At 41.2% G+C, this 20,093-nt stretch overlaps 1 protein-coding gene across 3 annotated transcripts in view; it reads right to left on the bottom strand.

Moving 5' to 3' along the window:
* The window catches only part of oxr1a (oxidation resistance 1a), a 151,558-nt gene that overhangs the window by 87,359 nt on the left and 44,106 nt on the right, over positions 1 to 20,093 (bottom strand). For 2 of the 3 annotated variants that reach the window (XM_019256538.2, XM_019256540.2), the window contains exon 1: positions 8,364 to 8,404. The exons of the other annotated variant lie outside the window; for it this stretch is intronic. In XM_019256538.2, coding sequence (XP_019112083.2) covers positions 8,364 to 8,389 — 26 coding nt within the window. In that variant the 5' untranslated portion in view covers positions 8,390 to 8,404. Of the gene's footprint in view, positions 1 to 8,363; positions 8,405 to 20,093 lie in introns of those variants that run through there. 3 annotated transcript variants of the gene reach the window in all.

Raw genomic sequence — 20,093 nt, 5'->3', positions numbered from 1 at the left:
AAAAAAAAAAAAAAACACACCCGCTGACCATTCTTCTACATAATATTCTCTGAAACAAAAATGCCCTTAATGGATCACATTCCTGTTCTATTTTTATTGATTTTTCAACCTTATTTTTTTTGTTTTATTGTCTCCTTACAGAACAGCATGTCTTGGAAGTTTTCTCAAAGCTCAACAAAAAGGCAGAAGAAGTTCTGCACCAGATTGTGCTAATGACTATTTTGAGGAAGCTGCCTGTTTGTTTGGATGGCACATAATGAGGTTGGAGAATGAGTGAGAAGTAGCTGCTGCTGTTAATGGCCATGGAGGACGAGAGAGACAGACATACAGACACAGAGACGGAGACAGAGAAAGCCATGTGAAGTCTATCTCAACTCCCTTAGGAGCTAGCACTAATTACTGTCTCATCAGAAGAGCAGAAGCCCCTTTTCTAGCTCTGTTTCACTGAGCTACAAGGCCAAACGGTATCAAAACTGTGTGTGTGTGTGTGTGTGTGTGTGTGTGTGTGTGTGTGTGTTTGTGAAAGATCAACAGGGAAGAGACCGAATCAATATGTTAAAGTGTGTGTCTCACAAAGAAAGATGGAAGCAGAGACAGATAAACAGAAGGTGCACAGTATGTGTGTGCTGCTCATTCATGCTTTTTTATAGCATGACAGCAGAGTTCAGTCACATAGCAGTTTATTCATGGAGCACTGCATCACAGACATGTTTCTGAGGACTTTACAGATGAAGACGCAATAAAATCTAGAGTCAACTTATCAACCCCAAAGTAAAATGAGACAATGCAGTGGACAATAAGTAACCAACAAGGAAACAAAACAGCACTTTCAACAGTTTAATATCACTTCTCAGCTCAAAACCCTCTTGAAAAGGCTAAACAATAGACAGGTAGGCTGTTAATAGGTAGATAGGCTGTTAACGTTAAACAATAACATTAACAGCTATGGCTATATAGTACATCTTGTGTCCCACGAGTAGTGTTGGGTTATAGTGAGGTCACTTCCAAGAAGTCCGGGAAATTTCAATATGGGCCAAACTCAAGTCAAGAAGACAGAAACAGAACAGGCTTGACTGAGTCAAGATTGAGATTAAACGGTGCCCATTTAATATTCTGTACAGTGGTCCCTCGTTTATCGCGGGGGATACGTTCTAAAAATAACCCGCAATAAACAAAATCCGCGAAGTAAGTTTTACAATTATTATACATGTTTTAAGGCCGTAAAACCCCTAACCACACACTTTTATACACCTTTTTACACACATTTTATACAGTATTCCCTTAGTTAATCAGGAGGCAGAACACATGTGCGGTTCTCCCTTAGCCAATTTAGGACGCAGAACACAATGCGCGTTCATACTGTACAGTACGCTGTAAAAAAAAAAAAATTACACTAAAAAAAATCTGCGAAACAGCGAGTCCGCAAAAAGTGAACCGCGTTATAGCGAGGGACGACTGTACTACGCTTTTATTGTTGTTGTTGCTGTTGTATTGTTGTCAGTGAGTAAACTGTGATATAACTTATACTAATACAGTCCTTAAAGTCTGAAATATGATAATCGTAACCAATGTAATGCAGAAATGTTGCACTATTTGCTAAAATTGCTAAAAGAAAGAGGCAAAATATTTTTTCAACAAACACATTTATGTACAAAACTACATGTCTAAACTGAAGATGCCAAAAAGCCAAGCCAACTGGGCTTGGTCAAATCTGCGACAGGTCAGACCACTAACCCACCGAGACAAGACAGAGTCAAAACAGAGAGAGAGCGAGTACTACAGCCTTGTTCGTAAAAAGTCCCTGCTGGATTGTCTGGAAACCAAAGTGCATTCAGTGAGTGTCAATGACAGTGAATGACAACCTAAATAGCAACTAAAATTGGGAGGGACTGACTGATTGTGCTCTGACTTGTGGAGCAGATGGTTGGATTTCTGTGGAGAATTTGGTTACACAAAGAGTTGCTCAATTTGTGGACTTTAAACGGTTTTATAACCATTATATTATTCCTAATAGTTGTCACATCAGTTTCATTATAGACATCTATGAAACTGAAACTGGAGTGTAAAGCCAATCATCTGCCTTTACTCTGATTTGTTTTTTGTTGTTGTTGTTGTTGGTTTCCTGGAAGGACTTACACCTAATGCGAATATAAAGCTAATGCTATAATACCATGTCATGTGATACTATAATATGGTGTAATGCTTTGACAAAAGAGGCTGGTCTTTGCTAGTTTGCTGACACTGAAATGCAACCAGCGATTAAGTGAACTGTAAGCACTGGCTATATAACAGTGACACTCACTGAGGTAAACTGGCACTGACGTAAGACTCACTACAATAATACGTCAGGTGTAACAGCAGAGGTTGTTGCTCTCCTCACTGTCCCCAAACAGTCCACCTCCACACCTCTCCACTGTTGAGTTTCTGCCCAACAATACTTGTTTTAGATTTTTCTTGCTGCAGTGCATGTACTGTACGGTCAGCAATTTTCTTCTGTTTACAGGCTGCATGGTGCCAACATTTCCCCACTGCTCCGGGCTCTGCACTCTGGCAACAATGAGTTGGTCACAAGCTCTCACCGATTCACCTGAACTGCATCACAGGAATTTGAAAAATCCTGTACAGGACATGATGACCCTTCACTTTTAAACCCACAGATGTTAGAAGGCTTGTGTGGTCGGCAGATTCTTTCTAACGTCCATTAGCTGAGATGTAGTCAATCTGGATTACCTGCAGTGTGATTGGTGTGTGTGACTCACAAATGCAACACGAGGAATATAGGAGGAATATACAGCACTAGAGGGAATGTTTACTGTATGTCGAGGGTTTCCTGTTGTCCTGCTCTGCATCGAGCTCAAAGTGTTGAGGTGTTAGAAGAGCGAGGAGTTTCACAACTTAAGTGATAATACATGTGAACACCACAAACGCACCCTTTCTTAACCGCGAAACCCAGAAAGAGTCCATGGAAATAGGAAATTGCAGCAGATTTTAAGAGGCTTTTGCACTTTTTCTCACCAGCGAGGGGGCTGGTTATTCATGATGCTATTGGTTTAACGTTAGGGTTTTTTTTCTGTGTAAATAAGCTTCTTTCTGAGCCCTGATTGCACCAATCTCAATCTCCTCCTGCAAGCGTAGAGCTCATGAGCACAAGAGAGGAATGAGAGGCACACGTCAACAAAGCCACCAGCTGTGACAGATTTCTATCTATGAGCAAATGCTTATACAGAGATGAATAGAGGGAGGGAAAAATGGATGCAAACAGACGGAGAGGCATTCTGTTTTTTTACCCCGCTGTTCTGATCTGACCTGGGCCAGGAGGCTGTGGTATATATATGCAGCCTTGCCAAACTGGCATCACTAAGATTATCCGACTCTACAGGGATCCACGTGGTTTGGCAAAGGATGCATAAACAACAGGAAATTTGGGGCTAAGTCAAAACACGCTTATCGCTCTCCTACTAAGAGGGATTAGACCTAGAAAAAAGGGGGCCGCGTATGCATTGCCTTCCATTCCTCCCCTTTGCCTCGCTTCCCATCGCTTGCCTTGCAGCAACAACATAACACTTTTTTTCCCAGGGAACTGGTGTTTACATATAGCAGAGTCCTGTGCTATATAAAGCCCATATATAAGAGAAGGCTGGGTTGACGTCATACTCTGTTACAGGGCTGGCTACACAATGACCCGTCTGACGTTAATGATGCCTTCGAGTCCCAATACCATGAAGTCTGCTTATGTAACTTTGAAAGAAATGGGAGGTAAAACCCTCATGACAAACGGTGTCACAATCGATTTTACACACACACAGACACATATATATACACACATATACACACATACACATATAAAAAAAAAAAATCAAATTAGCTTTCTATTAAAATCAAAAGCAGGATTGATGATTCTCTGAATACTTCAGTTTTTTTATTTTATTTAAATGTGACCATATGTTCTGATATATCACACTTAATATCATGAAGATGAAGGTTATTTTTTTTAAAGTCAAATAGTAAATGTCAGTGGTTGGGACATTTAAAACAAAAAAAAAAAAAAACTTTAATTGAAACATTTTGAAGAGCCGTGGCACATTTACTGGAAAGGAACCCAATTTAGTGGAATCACAGGGAGGTCGGTGATTAATCTTCAAGGATCTCTCATCTTTATTAAGCTGTTATATGCAAGATATTAAAGGGCGGCAGATGATGTACCCTTGTACAATTCATTACATACATTTTTGTTTGGAAAATGACAAACCCAGAGATAATTCTCACCCAACTCTGCAGTACCCCTCAGAGTTTCGGTGACTTTCAGCTCTTTGTTTTGGTTTTATGGTCCGCATCTTTAATGTGTGATTCAGTGTCACTGCTCAACATCATTCCAGCTGTATTCAGCAAAACATCCCAGACAATCCAGCTGTACACTGCGAGCACTACACAGCTGACAGAGTTAGGGACCAGCTACTGAATATTAGCAGCTAAAGGCACAGATGTTTTCCTTAGTTGGCAAAAAGAGCAAAGGGGGAGTGAATAAATGAGTTATATTTGTCGGGTGGCAAACAAGTTTGCTATAAAAACAAGAGCTCAGGTCATATATCAATGTAGTCTTTATAGCTTGTTCTGCTGCCTCGGGGTGGTCATAAAATTCTATTAATGCTGGTGCTTTTATGTGTTTATCATGTTGTTATAGGGTATTCAGAGTAGGCAGATAGTGTCCTTGGAAATGTGCATTGCTGCATTTCCTACCTGTGGGAACAGGATTTTTTCTATTTATGTATTAAAGATACAACAAATAACAGTATTTGCTCAAGTCTTGATTGATGAAGAAAACTCAATATCATGAAGACATACACTTTTGATGTTTATATAATTATATAGTCTATGAACTAAAATCGTATCTGTATATTTGCATTAGCCACTCGTAGGGCTGCGTATGGTTTGAAATTTTTCAAATCCAAGTTCTGACATGATACCTAAATTCTTTAATAACCTTACTTTGAAGGAAAAAAAACTTAAAAACTAATAAGGTATTCTGTTATACTGATCATAGGAAACATGGATGAGGACTCATTTAGGTTTGCATACAAGAACATGGAGGGGTGTGTCTAATCCTGAGGGAATAATGTCCAGAGTATCTGCTAATCATCTCTTGTCAACACCCTCTTATCACCACACCATCCATCCATCCATCCATCCATCCATCCATCCATCCATCCATCAGTCTTGTATCAAATCACTGTTTGAAATGGATTGCAGGATTTCAGTTCCTGCGGTCCTTGAAGCACACAATCATACCAAAACAGTTGGACAACTGTGGACTAGCTTAAGCTTAATAAGAATGAGTCAGTCGCCAGTCGAGGCTGTCAGACCGAAGCTGTGCTCCAAACACTGACACACAGGAAGAAAGAGAGGGCAGCAACAACCTGTGGCCGTGCATGTTAATGAGGCCCTCTTTTGCATCTGGAGGCCTAATGAAATACGGCTGGACCCCGCCGCTCTCTGCTCTGCTGTCGGACACCTCTGCATAATGATGTATGGAGCTCTACGCCGCATTACGCTCATCTGCCCTTGCTAAATGCCAGAGCAGCAATTCTGAGTCAAAGGGTTATGTGGCAGTTTGGACCAATGAGGCTTTAAACTTAGGCTGCCTCTGGATCAAAGTGGTGAGAGAAGCAGCTAAAGGCCAGCCACAGAGCAGATATGAAGTGATAACCTGCACTGCGTTATTTAGGCGTGCCTGGGTGTGTATTTTACTGGAAAAATATGAATGCGTGTCATCCAGAGTTTGAATGCAATGCCATCAAAAAGTTAAACGCACCTCCCCATCTACTCTATTGGTTACATAACACATTAAAGAGCCTTCCCATTACTGACAAGAGAAGAGAAGGGAAGATGTTCCCTTGCTGAGTGGGTGTCCGCTGTTCATCCCCCCCTCTGCTGCATATCTAGTTTGATGTGATTTTTCATTCCCGACACATTCAGCAAACGCTTGTTGTTTTTTTCTGTTTTTTTTTTTTTTAATTCTTCGAGCGCCCCAACATTCTCTTTGACTTGTTTTATGTCTCACTTTTTCGTTTCCCACTGGCGAAGGCAGACAGAGGCCAACTCCCGCAGTCTGGGTGAAAGGCAGAATAAAAAGATGAGAAGCTCTGTGTGCGCGTGTGCTTCAGTCTTACACCGTAATAAGCGAGTGAGATCTGCTACTGAGACAAGACAGCGTACAACTATGGAAACTCTGAATGACCTTTTGGCTGACTGTGGTAGAGCAGTGTTGGCATCTTTTGACTTTCTATTGCTGTATGGTGTCACTTATATTCAGTAATCATGAATTCTCATCATTTATAGGCTAAAAATCCACAACTGGTTGCGAAAGAACCAAAACTATTGCAGCAGTGAAATTCTAGGTGAAGTTTTACTCAAATACATTTATTTAGCAGCTATGGTTTTTAGTTACTTTGCTGATTTTTCTCTTAAAAACTTAATGCATCAAGCTTTCAGTGCATTTAAATAGATCCATGTTGATAAGCTACAACCATAAAATGCCAATCTGTCCTCTCCAAAAATGGACAGAATGACTCATTTCAGCAGAAGCCCCAAAATGACCAAATCTGTTCCTTCAGTTCTGTAGGAATGATGTTGTCTGTTGGGAATTATGTTGTCCATCTGGAGCAAAGGCGGAGGTCAGGCATCATGGTAATGGTAACATGATGGTAACCATGACAGATATTAACTGTATTACTGTAACCATGATAATGAATAATCCCTGTCTTTAATTAAGCAGTTGTTTTTAATCCAAACCATGAGTTGCTGTAAAGGGTAGTGACAAACAATGTTTTTTGTTGTTTAATTAGTCTAATGTAGACTTCTAAAATGTAACAGTCACAGTGAGCGTTTCATCAATACTTTTGATACTTCCAATTCATCCATCCATTTTCTGTAACTGCTCAATTCTCATTAGTGTTGTTGGGGGCTGGAGCCTTTTCCAGCTGACACTGGATGTGAGGCGGGGTACACCCTGGAAAAGTTGCCAGCTCATCACAGGCTGACACGGAGAGAAAAAAACAATCAATCGGGCTCACTTTCACACTGATGGGCAATTTAGAGTCACCAGTTAACCTGCATGTCTTTGACCTGTAAGAAGTCAAAGTACATGGAGAGAGCCCACACAGAAACGAGGAGAACATGAAAAACATGAAAGGCCCCAGCCAACTGGGAGGTTTGAACCAAGAACCTCCTTGTTGTGAGGCAACAGTACAATTTATATTTGAGTACCTTTTGAATGCAGGACTTTTACTTTGAAAGTGTTTTGCCTTTAAACTTTTCAGGTGGTTTATTTAATTGTTTCAAAGAGTCGATGTATACAATATTTGACAAGAAAAGAAATGTTAAAAATGACTAAACGTGGGTAGTAGAATGACCTCATTAATCATCTCGCTGCCATGCACATTTATCCGTGACCCTTTGGTAGGTGCCTAGCCCCTAGGTTGGAAACCACTCACACTCTAACTGATATAAAGTTGAAACTAGCTTCACCTAGCCCTGCTGCAAAAGTAAAATGCTAGTTGTGCACCAATTGATCTATATTAACCTTCAAATATGACAATCTATCATTTACAGGGGCCAACGTGTACTTTTATTCTGATAATACTTCTGTACTTTTACTGAAGCAGGATTGTGAAGACAGAACCTTTTGGTACTTTTACTCAAGTGAGGGATCTGAATACCACCACAGACCCACGACAATAATAGGTCATCTGAATCTGTGCTTCAGTTTAAAATGTAGCCTGGCTGAGGGTTGGGAGTTTAAATAAAATCCCCCAGACAGCAGTTTGCAGGCTTAAATCAACCCTTAACCACTCACACCACACACACACACACTAAAACAATACCAGACAAAGACACCAACACACAAAATGCCTCACCAGCCAACTGGTCCTCGAGCTACGTCTAATGATTTCTCCATCACTTAGCAGAATCTGCCAACAATGTCGAACATCTCTGTTTTGATCAGAAATCGGTCCATAAATCAAGAGTTTGGCCCATCAGCACACAACTGGGGGAAAGGCTGCTATTCATTTCCTAAAATGTATCAATATCACACAGGAACAGCCCACGGCCACGGCCTTTGACTTGACTAACAGAGGAATTATCTTAGCTGACACAAGGCGGAGAAGGACAAGAGAGAGAGAGAGAGGGGGAAAAAAAAAAATCACTGCTTCATTAAGTGTCTGGCTCTGACTCCGGGGCATGTTTTTCTCCCTCACATTCTGGTTCTGTGTATCACTCAAGCAGCAAATACAGACACGTAGAGAAGAAAAAAGCATGCACACTTGCTCTCTTTGTCCCCATCTTGGCAACAAACACAAACACACCTCGTCAGACTCAGCCGCTCAATCATATACAGCCTTCGGCGTTATGATTCAGTGTGTATCCGCGAGGCCTTGGGACTGTTACTGCTGTTACTGCAGTCTTCCACTGTCCTCCACCTCCTCCTCCTTTCTCCTCCTCTCGTTGCTAGCCTCAGTCCTGCTCCGGCGCTCTCATTCGGTGAGCGGTGGTAACAGGCAGCGACACGATTGGTCAGCAGAAGTATAGTGGATGCAACGTCATGCCACTGTGCTTTGTGGCGGTGCAGAAATCAGAGCTGTGTTCTGAGTATTGGCAGTTTTCAGCAGCGTGTGGAGTGTTGTCATGTCAGATCATTGAGCAGGAGGGGTAGGGCGAGATGGCAGAGATGAAAAGGAGAGTTTTAATTATCACAGTTATTGGCTTCCCACATTGCATCTCATTTGTTAGAAAGAATAACACGGCGAGAAATCTCAGAGCAACAAAAGTGCATTTCTGGAAAATGTAATATAGCGTTTCCCACAGCCACCAACCGCTATAATTAATGTGAAACCTGAGAATACCAGTTTGTTACTGCAGAGAGAACTTATTAAACTGTAGTGAAAGATCCTGTTCTCACATGTGATATGAGATGAGTGAAAAACAGAGGTCAAATCTACTTTATGGAACATTTTTTGGAAACTTTATGAGAATCTAATAAAATAACACTTTATCTCACAGACCTGTTAATTACATTTCCTAATAATTTCTTGAAGGTTTCATTTCAAGATTTAAGATTCAAGCCAAAGTACATTAGCAGTCCTGCCTGACAGCAAACCCGACGGGTGTCTGTGTGGAGTTTGCATGTTCTCCCCCGTGTCCACCCTGTGATGAACTGGTGACCTGTCCATGGTGTCCCAGTGTCAGCTGGGATTGGCTCTAGGCCCCCTGTGACCCTGATAATGATAAGCGGATATGGAAACTGAATGAAATACCCATTCATTATTTATTTCTGGAAACTTTACTCTTCACATCTTAAACTCTAGGCTGCCCTTTTGACACATCTCACATTTATGCGTGTTCAGCTGACCTTCTGACACCAACAGAGAGACGCTAGCTTAGTAATTCATTAGAATTACTAATACCGCTGATGAAATGTGCCATTTGAACACAGTCTCCTTTCTTCCTGTAATTAGTGACAAATTAGAAAACTGTTAGGAATTTAGCATCAATCCAGTCAAATGAAGGAGATGATTGATGACAATTATCAATCTTATGTCTGTGCATTAAGTACAAAGCTGTAGGATGCATATTTAGCCCAGCTTATCGTAGCGTCGAGACCGGAGGCGGGGGGACGACAGCTACCCTGACACTGTCTAAAACATCAACACCTCTAATGAAGCTGTGTTTGAATCATTCAGCTGACTTTGTTTAACCCAGAACAGAAAAAAAGATATCACTTAACATTTATTTCATTAACTAACTTTAACAAAAACCTGTAGAAGAATGTACAGTTGTAGAACTTTCCTTTCTTTTTCTCTCGAGGTTAATTTGTTTGCTATATCTGTTGGTCCTAATTAGTCTTTTTGGTTGTAATGAGAGAAGCTTTGAGACCGGTGTGGGTAGAACGTTCAATGATTCATGGTGATCTTGTGTGATGGATGCACCAAAATCAATAAAAAAGGTTAAAAACATTCTCTCCTCCCTCTCTCCTTTGTGTTTGTCTAAAAGACAAAGATAAACAAGACTGCGAGTGATAGTAACATCCCATCTGACCTCAGAGCAGTGGTGGGTGTGAAACCATGCTCATTTGCTGAAGCACAAACCTTTGATCGGCTGCCCACTCTAATTTGCAGAAAAAGCCCCCGTGCCAGACCCCGTCCGTCTCAACTACAGCATGTCCTTGAAAGAGCAGCCCCACTGTCTCCATGTGGACAGACTCGGGCTCTACGCATCAAAGACGCTACATGCCATCACTGGCAAATTGGCCTTGGACTGGATAAATCTTTGTTTTCCTATGGAGAGCACAAGGACGCCCACCTCCCTGATGCTGGCATCACATGCTGCTCAAAATAATCTGAACTTTTACCCAATTTTTAGCTCAACTCAAGTTCTTGAAATCAATTTTCAGCCTTATTTGATCCAAGTCTATACAGTAGAGACATAACAGACTTGATGAAAGAAGAAAGTGTATGAGGCAAAATTTCAAGAGTCGACGGGTCCAACATCAAACAACTGTAGCAAAATGATATACTGTTCATAAAATATCCCCAAATTCCACAACAAATTCATCAGGTAGTACCTGTGTACCCAAAGCCTAACTGTGTCATATGGCTCTACTGTTGTCCAAAAACTGTTCCTTCACTACCATAAACCATTAATTTGATACATTTTGAATTTTTGTTCACAGTGACATACTGTACTCATCTCAAAGGTCCACTCATTAGCATTTTAGACAAGAATCAACTTCACAGTGTGTACATTAAGAACAACAGGCCACGTGTGCACTCCGATCTTTTTTCCTGGATTGTTGTCCTCAGCAAATTATGATATTGTTGCTCTCTTTGTAAAACTGGATAACAGTGTGGAACAGATAATCGTGGCGCCAAACTGTCTGACTAGTAATGTGTTGTAGCTTTTTGGTTTCTACACAAAATATGGAAAAAAAAAAACTGTGGATAATAGCCCATGTTAGCTTATCACTCAAGTAAAGCAGCAAAGATGTCATGATTGATCAGAACAATACTCCTTTTAAGAGACGCCAAGACTGATGCCACTCTCATGTCTGCACAGTAAATCTGTAGCTAGAACACCAGTGGCTCATGTGCTTAGCTTAGAGACTAGACACAGAAAACAAAACAAGCCGGGTTCTCTGTAAAGGGAACAAAATCAGCCTACCAGCACCTCAAAAGCTCACTATTGAACACATTATGGTTTCATGAGTGAAGTTTGGCAAACAATAGTAAACATATTAAATATCACCAAATTCCACAACAAATTCACAGAGTAGCACCTATGTAGCCAAAGCCTAACTCTGTGTTGTCCAAAAACTGTTCCTTTACATAGACCTGCTGGCCTTTATACTAATGTTCAAAATCTGCTGATGAAAACAGTTCCAACTAATACATTAGTTTACTCCTGTTTGAGTAATATTTGCTAAAAACTACATTATCCATCTGTTTTAAGAAATACTTTAGGTTTTTTAACAAATGAAAGTTGAAATGTGTGATATGTTTTTTAACTTTTACGCCTTTAAATGGAATGAATGTGTTTTGGGAGCCACAGACTGGGAAGTGAAGTCGGAAACTACTGACAGATCGACTAATGCACTGTTGGTTTTGGTCTTTTCATGGGATTTGTTGACAGAAACAAAAATACATAGAGTATATTTAGAATATTGTCAGCCTCATTCTTCCGATTGGGACTGAAATGTTGTCTATTTAAATACATTTGCAGTTTTGAATCACTGCGTAGGCTTTACTTTTTGACAAACACTGAAAAGATAACTACAGCATCCTTGTTAGAGAGAATTAAAGCATCTTGTTTGTCACTGAGCCCTTTTGATGAATACAAACATTTCTTCAGGTTATGTTCATCACAAAAATTCACAACCAGAGAGAAAAAATTCAGCACCTAAAATTCAAAGTACAACAAGTTAAAAAGCTTTTCATCTGCTCATGCTAAACTTTCCACAGTCGTGAGATTCATGCACTGATTGTGTCAGCCAGCGCTCTCATTTGCACATCTGTTCACTGCAGGATACAAAGCAGTGACTGGCTGGAAGCTCAAACATCTGTCACCACTGGTGTCACTAGCACCAGCTGATCAGGTCACACAAATCCTGGATTGTTGTCAAGGGGACATATTTGGAATTGGGCAAGTATAACAAGATGAGTTTGAATGTTTTTTCAAGTCTTCTCTGCTGCAACTGCCCCAGGGTCTGTTTTACAGAGAGCTGTGGCTGCAGTTACCTGTTCTAACCCGGTAACACATCTCCACCTCCACCTCCCTCTCTGTCTCACTTTCTTCTAATTACTTACTTTCCCTTTCGTCTTTTCCCACTTTCCTCTCATCAGTCTTTATCCTCCCACAACACACACCTCCCTCCCTCCCGTCCTCTCCCTCTCTCCCCTCCTCTCCCTTCCCCCGTATTGTCAGTTGGCAGGCTGGTTGGCTCAAGCTGGTCAACCTGATGCCCTTCTGCAGCAGGCACCATCGGCAGCACTTGGCACATTCTGCAGCTCACTGAAATTCACTGAGCACAGACATTAGCTTACTCAAGTGTGATACAATTAAATGGATGTAAAAGCTGAAATGCAGAGGAAATGGTAGCTGTCTTGTTTAATAAATCTAACATGGTAATCTGCAAGATGTTGTGTGTGTGTCCACAAAACCGAGCACAAGCACACGAGCATGCTTAATATGAGGGAAACTGTGGTTTGTTTATATGTAAAGTAGATACGTGAAGTGTTCAATATGAGAATATGACGTAAGGAGTGTCAGAGGCCAGATGTACGCCTGTACCAGAACAAGAACGAGACAAGAGTGTTAGCCGGACCAGTGAGAGAAAGAATAGCTCTTAAATGGAAAGTGACAGTTCCAATGGACATGGCAAATAAAGACGGAGCCTCTAGGAGGTCTGCGGGCAGCTGTCAATCACATCAAACTGACTCGCACCAAATCAGTGGAGAGAAAAGCAGAAGTTCTAAGTGCATGTGATGCTTTCCAGTCAAATTAAATAGGTTGTTATTAATGAAAAAGTCTTTACACATTTATCAAAGGCTCGATCTCCTTCAAGCTCTATGGACTTCTAATTTGCCTGCCATTTTTCCAACAAGGCGAGATGACGTTAAACTGCTGTCCTACATGAATTCCTTTCACTTTATAGAATTATTATCCACGCTCCCAAAGAAATTACATCCCGTTTGATTCAACATAAAAGGCTGCACTAAGCAACTTTAGGAGCCTGAAGTAGAAGTGAGAGATATTATTATTATATTTAAAGCTTGAATGACTCACTCATATCACTCATATAGTTATAGCACAGTAGCACTCATGTCTGAACTAATGTTTGTTTTTAAGAAAGACTGAATTTTCAGCTCAAGCTAGAAAAACAAAAGCAGAACACCCAGCTGCTGGCCTGGGAACAAACGCCAGGAAATGTGGCTTAAATGTGGGCGGAATCAATGAAACAGTAAATGGGATTTTAAATTTCTCACAGCCAATCAATGCATCCTGAATGTGGAGCTCACTAGAGCTTTGATTGATGGTGCTCCTGTACGCCCCCTTGTTCTAATCTACGCGACAACAAGCCTCATCACCATGGATGTATTAGTTAACCGACTATAACATGGCTGAAGAGACAGCATTAATGTCTCCATTAAAAGCTAAAGATGTAAACGGAAAATGGACTGAATTTATACAGCTGCTTTATCCCGGGAGTGCTATAGAGAGGTTTACGATGGGACACATTCGTGTGCACACACACAGACACATTAATGCACTGACGGCAGCAGAGGTGCCATGACAACCGTGAGCATGATTGTCACCTAAATGACCAGAGACTAAACATGACACTTGCTGGACCGGTCATGAAGTCAGTGGGCTTCTGACAGCTGCATGTGTCTCCAGGTAAGCAACAATTACATAAGAGACTCAAAATTAACATCTGCGGGTATCTGGAATCATAAATTTGATACATTTTGAAGTTTAACTGGCCAGCAAGGTTGAACTTGGGTGGCAAGCAACAGGTGAGTCCCTGCTGTTGTGAGCAATTTTTTCACAGTTAAAAAAAAGTTCAAATTTAAGTAGAATCTTACTCGTTCAAACGTGGCACACAAAAAAAATTGTGAAATACGTTCAAATTCACTGTATGTCTGACATATTCTACTCAACTTAAAACAACAACAGGCCGTGTGCACACTCTTGCCCTATTGTCCTCATCAAATTATGATATTTGTTGATCTCTCTGCTAAAGTTAAACTAGATAACAGTGTGGAACAGATAATTATGTCTGACGAGTAATGTGTTGTAGCTTAAATATGGAGAAAACTGTGGACAATATCCCCCATTAGCTTGTCACTCAAGGGAAGCAGCCAAGACACCACGATTGATCAGAACAACAATATGCCTTTTATGTGACGAGAAGCCTGATACCACTCTCATGTCTGCACAGTAAATCTGTAGCTAGGGAACAAATCAGCCTACCAGCACCTCAAAAGCTCACAATGAACACATTATGTCTTGTCTTTCTTGTTCTTGTTCACATAAAAAAGGGATCTTTTTTGAGTGAACTTCATTTTAGCAAGGCAAAGTAACTTCATGGAGTCTTTATGTGACCACAAGTTTGTTAAGCAACCAGCAGAAACTCAAGAACGTCAAAGAAATACACATTCTTATCGAGAGGTGAGAGGCATAGTACACCCTGGACAAGTCACCTGGAGTACCCAGAGAGAACCCTCGGCCATGGAGAACATGCAAACTGCAGACTGAGGGGTTTGAACCGGGAACCTTCATGCTGTGAGGTAACACAATCAGCCGTGAAACCAGTCAAAGTATTCCTTTCCACAAATTCACATTCAGTTCTTATTGTTTGAATGAAACCGGTGACTCACTCATCATTACGCAGTAAAGTGACATCTGACCAAATGAGACTCCAGGTTATCAGAGAGAGATGACTGATCTCTCCCACCGGGCAGCACTTAGTGAACAGCCTGTCTTGCTGCTACAGCAGCCAACTAGCACCACGCAGACAGCTACACTTGATATTCCCAGCACAGCTCTGCTCAAACGGGACATCTGTTAGCTTCCTGCAGCTCGGCCTTCAAAATCCTCCCTCACAATAAGACACCGTCACTGGATAGTATAAATTGGCAACAAAAACTGATGGAATTCAGTTGATGATCCAGATGATATTCTGGTCTCTCTTCATCAGCTGAGTGTGCTAGGATTAATGGACCTGTTGGTGCAGCAATCAAGTGTGTGTTGTTTTTTAAAAGGCAGACCACCTGCTTTGTGAATTTAATATATATATTCAAGAAAACAGAAAGGTGTTTGGAGACGGAGGGATTAGAGGACAAAATGTGCCCGAGCTGCAAATCGATCCAACATCTATGTGGAGTGATTCTTTGAATTTCAGAGTCTGCTTCTCTGATGCTGCATCAGACTGTACATCTGGTGCTTCGGGACGTATAGAGTAGATGCTGCTGACAGCTTTATCCAGTTCAACACCCTTTAATCTACTCCTCTGCTTCTGAGAAATCTTCAAATTGCTCCTCCTGTTCCAGTTGCCATGCCGTTTCTCCTCACATTGCTGACACATTCGGCTCAATAAAAGGTTTTCAATTGTACAATGAACTCCAGCTGAAGATGTCAGTCCATCAAAGGAACAATTGTCACCCTGGTTGGACAGGGTTCTCGAGACGCGTGATAAACCATTCACATGTGAACATTACTGTTTTCAAAAGACCTGTGATTGCTCAAAATGACAGAGGCTCCTTTCACATCAGTTACCTGCAATCTCAAAGCAGGCTGAAAATGAACAATTTACAGGCCTCGATACATTTCCCTTCACATTACAGATCTGTGAAACATATATGCATATATTTACTCAAAAAAACACAGCAATTTCAGCAACCAAACAGCCTTGACAGAAGTCATTACTAATACGTAATCATTGCAGGCTGAATGACTGGAGCACAGATGAATTCAGAAACAATCAGACAAGGGTTCATGCTTCGAAGTAAAAACTACATTGTTAACACAATGTAAAAATTGTTCATCACATTTCACTCACTGGCGACAAAATTCTACTCTCCAGGTGCATTAACTACAGTACAGGCCTGTTCACGCTGGGCTGTGCACAGAGGCTAAGCTGTTTCAGCCCCCGAGCCAACAGTAAACACTGAAACCATGTGGGTGACCCGCCAGACAGATTAGCGATCCTACATGCGCACACTCACACACTGTGACACGGGCCTTTATTTGACATATGTGCCACATATTCAGAGGAATGAGACGGCTGACAAACAATTATCTGCGCCGTGTTACAAATCACTAATACACATCCATCAGCACGGCGGACGTAACTGCTGTGTATTTTTAGCCCCTAATGAATCAGAAACAGACAGGAGGAGGACACTGAGGATTAAAAGGCCGGGTGAGGACCATGGATGTGTATGCATGGGTACAGTGCTACCACATGTGATCTGGTTCAGTGTTTGTTGTGGATCACAGGAAGAAATGTGTTTTCTATATTTTAGATGTAAGAAATATGGCGCTTGACTTTTTATTAACATTTCATGACTTCAACCAAGGCCTGAATCCTAAAACACTTGTATTACTTTGTCAGCAGGTGAAATTTGTTCACTTGTCATGGAACTTTATACACTATTTCAAACTTTTTTTTTTTTAGCACTTCTTGTTTATGTTGGCTTAAAAGTTAAAGAAAAAAAAACATTTACTTCAACTTTGACAAGTATGACACCGCTGTCACGCCAAATATGAAGCTACAGCCAGCAGCTGCCAGACTTAGCTTTGCATGAAAAACTAGAACCAGATGTACAGACTCAACAAATGAGATACGACGTACGGTGTGTTCATAGTGAGCTTTACACCGTGTCTACACAGGAGGTGCGGAGCGAGCGGCGTGTTGGCAGAGAACATGATGCGTTCAGGCACAGTAGAGACTGTGGGTAACCTGAATTCTCGCGGTGCTCGAGCTTGACACACAATCAGCGTAGTTCCAAGCATAAAATGAAAGAAAATAGACTTGAATGGAAATATGCTTCAGACTGTGGTTACACACAAACAGTGCAAGCTGTTACACTGCCTGTGTAGCTGGACTGATTCAATTAAAGGTGTATCCGACATGTGTGATACAGATGACTGAAAAAAGTGTCTGAAATGTCTCCTGTGTAAACACACTGTTAGAGGTAGAATGATTTTATTACCTGTAGACAGAGTCAGGCGAGCAGTTCACCCTGTTTGTGCATATGTTAAGGTAAGCTATTCTAACTGGCTGCTGCAGATTTAGATTTACCATACAGAAATGGAAGTGGTGCCAGTCTGTGTGTTCAACCTTCAGCAAGACAGTGAATAAGCAGACACCCCACAAATATGAATTATCTAAGGAAACTTGTTTTGCTGGTCAAGACTGCATGATATGCTTAAAAGCTTCAAAACAAGCCAGTAACTGGACCAGCAAACTTTGAAAGGTGTCCTGAAAGTGTTTCTAAAAAACAAAACACTTTCAAATATTAAAAGGCAAAGTCCACCTGCTGCAGGATTTGTATTCAGGGTTAGGATTAGAGCAAGGATTAGGTTTATTTTGGAGTAAGGGTCGAGGTTAAGCATGTAGCAGTGAGGGTTAGGGTTACAGGTTATGGATTAAATCATCAGTGGGAGGTTCTCATCACGTCCAAAGCTTTAAAATGTTTACATCCAAGTGTGTTTGTGTGTGTGTGCATGATCAACAGTGCCCCGCTGGCTGTGGAGTGACAGTTTTAAAACCTATTGCAGGGCAAAAGACATGGTGACGCACGGCTTTGAGTCCCCATGAATTAAACAGTGAGTCTAGTCTTTCTCCTTCACTGGTCGCTGCTGATGGCCGCTGGTTGCAGCAGCAGTGTGCTGATGTGGAAGGCTGCAGTCACGGTACAGCATAACTTCTGCCAACCCCACCCACCCAACATGAAAAACACAGTAAGCCTGTGGCCCGTCTTTGCTTTGTCCTTGTCGTGTTGACTCCCTCCCTCCTTGCCTTCCTTCCTCCTCACCCCACGCCACCTCCGCCGAGGAAGCGCCAGTCTGCCCCAGCTGGGTTTTTAGATGCGGGGAGCCGGGCACGGTGGGATGGAGCAGCGACTCCTCTCCATTCTCTCGCTTTCTCGCTCTCCCTTGCTGTCTTTCTCTCTCCCCCTAGGGCATCTTCTGCACCACTGCTCTGCCACCATTAATTCATCAGTGCAAATCTCCTGCAAACTTCCTAAACAAACAAGTGTGCTGACTTCTGCTCCTCAACGCACACACAAACACACACACAGGTCACCAAAGTATAGACCTCCTCAGAAACAACACACACACACACACACTGAACAGTGCTGTAGATGGAAGCAGAGAGACACAGCCTCTTTTGGGGTTTGACCTAATAGCTGCTGACATAACTATGTTTTCTAAATCAGTGCCCTCCAAAAATGGAAGTACAGATGTGAGCCTGTTTAATGATAAGTTGCTAATGAGTTTATCCACTCCACGATTCACATCTGTTTTGTTTACCTCCCTCCACGGAGAGGACTCCCCCTGGGACACTAACACCGATGCTATCAGCCTCATGTAAAAGAACTGGGTAAACAAATCTCATGCTCTTGTGTACTGTGTTAATTTACAGTAGATAGCATTTGGGAAGCTCCCACTGTTTGATTTGCATATTTAAAAAAGAAAAAAATCCACAAAAGCAAGATGAAAGGACAGAATACAAATTTAGAAAGAGAAACAACAAGCCTCCTTATTCCAAACTAAAAAATAAAGACTAAAGAAAATGATCTGAAAAGTCACCAGCCCATTCCAGAAACTTCTACAGGCACTGATTAATCTACAGCATAATCAATTTATTAAACATTGAATTTTTGAGGTACATAAATATTATTTTAATAACAATATTCCGATTTTTAAAACAATAATCATATATCAGCTGATATTCATTTTTAAAATCTTAAACCCACAACAAACATGCGGTTTTGATATTCTTATTATTAAAAAGTTTTTTGAAAAAAAATAAACATCAGCTCTCTGGTATAAACAACCTGTATGACGGTGAAACTGTTTCTAACATATCTATATTTGGCATTTATCCATCTGCCTGGTCAGTTCATGTACCAAAGAAAGACAGAAAAACAACAAGTCTTTGGGGAAATATCAGTGTAAGCAACAGTGTTAAGTGTCTGATTGACAGCTGAGCCGGCAGCAAAGTAAACAAAGTTGTGCTGCTAACTGTAGCTAAGGTAAGACAGCAGCTTGTCAGCAGTGACGCTGATGAATAAGGACTACACCGTTTGGCAAAAAAGAAACAAACGTAAACATCATTTTTATTTTGGTTGGACTTGTGGGGAAAATGCATGATCGATAAGCAGACTTGCAAAGATGGAGGATGCTGATGACTAAGATAAAACATTTCATGCTTAAACTTGATTTTTTTTTTTTGCTTACATAACCTTAACAGCTGGATATTTGTCAGAGTTTAATGTCTTTAGACACGTCTAAAGAGCTGACTACGCAGCACATATTGCTGTTCTGGGGTTTAATGTTAATCACAACCGACAGGGAACAATGCGGCTGCCACATGCATGACTTTGAAGGTGTGACCCCCGTGGATACACACACACACACCACAAACACACATCTAAGAGTAACAGATGATGACATGTGACTCAGTTCTCATTAATTCATGTCTGATAATCAACATACAGAAGACAGTTACTGCATAATTCAGCATTTTGAACCAATTTTTACCTCGATAAAACATGTGTTCAACCGTCAACTGTGCACATACCCATGTACAGAAGCACCACATACAGTATATGTGTCCAAAAACACCAACAGCATCTCCTATCACTTTAAATGAAGCCCCTTTCTCATCAGTTACTTCCCTCTGTGGGAACAGGGGGTGGAGTCTAGTCAAATGGCCACAAACAAAGACAAGTAGTGAGGAGTGGAAACTTCACAGCTCATGCTCTGCGTGTGTGCATATATATTTTTTATTTTTTATATATATATATATA

The sequence above is a fragment of the Larimichthys crocea genome, chromosome XIII (genome assembly GCF_000972845.2).
Source record: "Larimichthys crocea isolate SSNF chromosome XIII, L_crocea_2.0, whole genome shotgun sequence".
Lineage (NCBI taxonomy): Eukaryota > Metazoa > Chordata > Actinopteri > Sciaenidae > Larimichthys > Larimichthys crocea.
The sequence above is the reverse complement of the archived record's forward strand: the minus strand, read 5'-3'. Positions and strand labels throughout refer to the sequence as shown.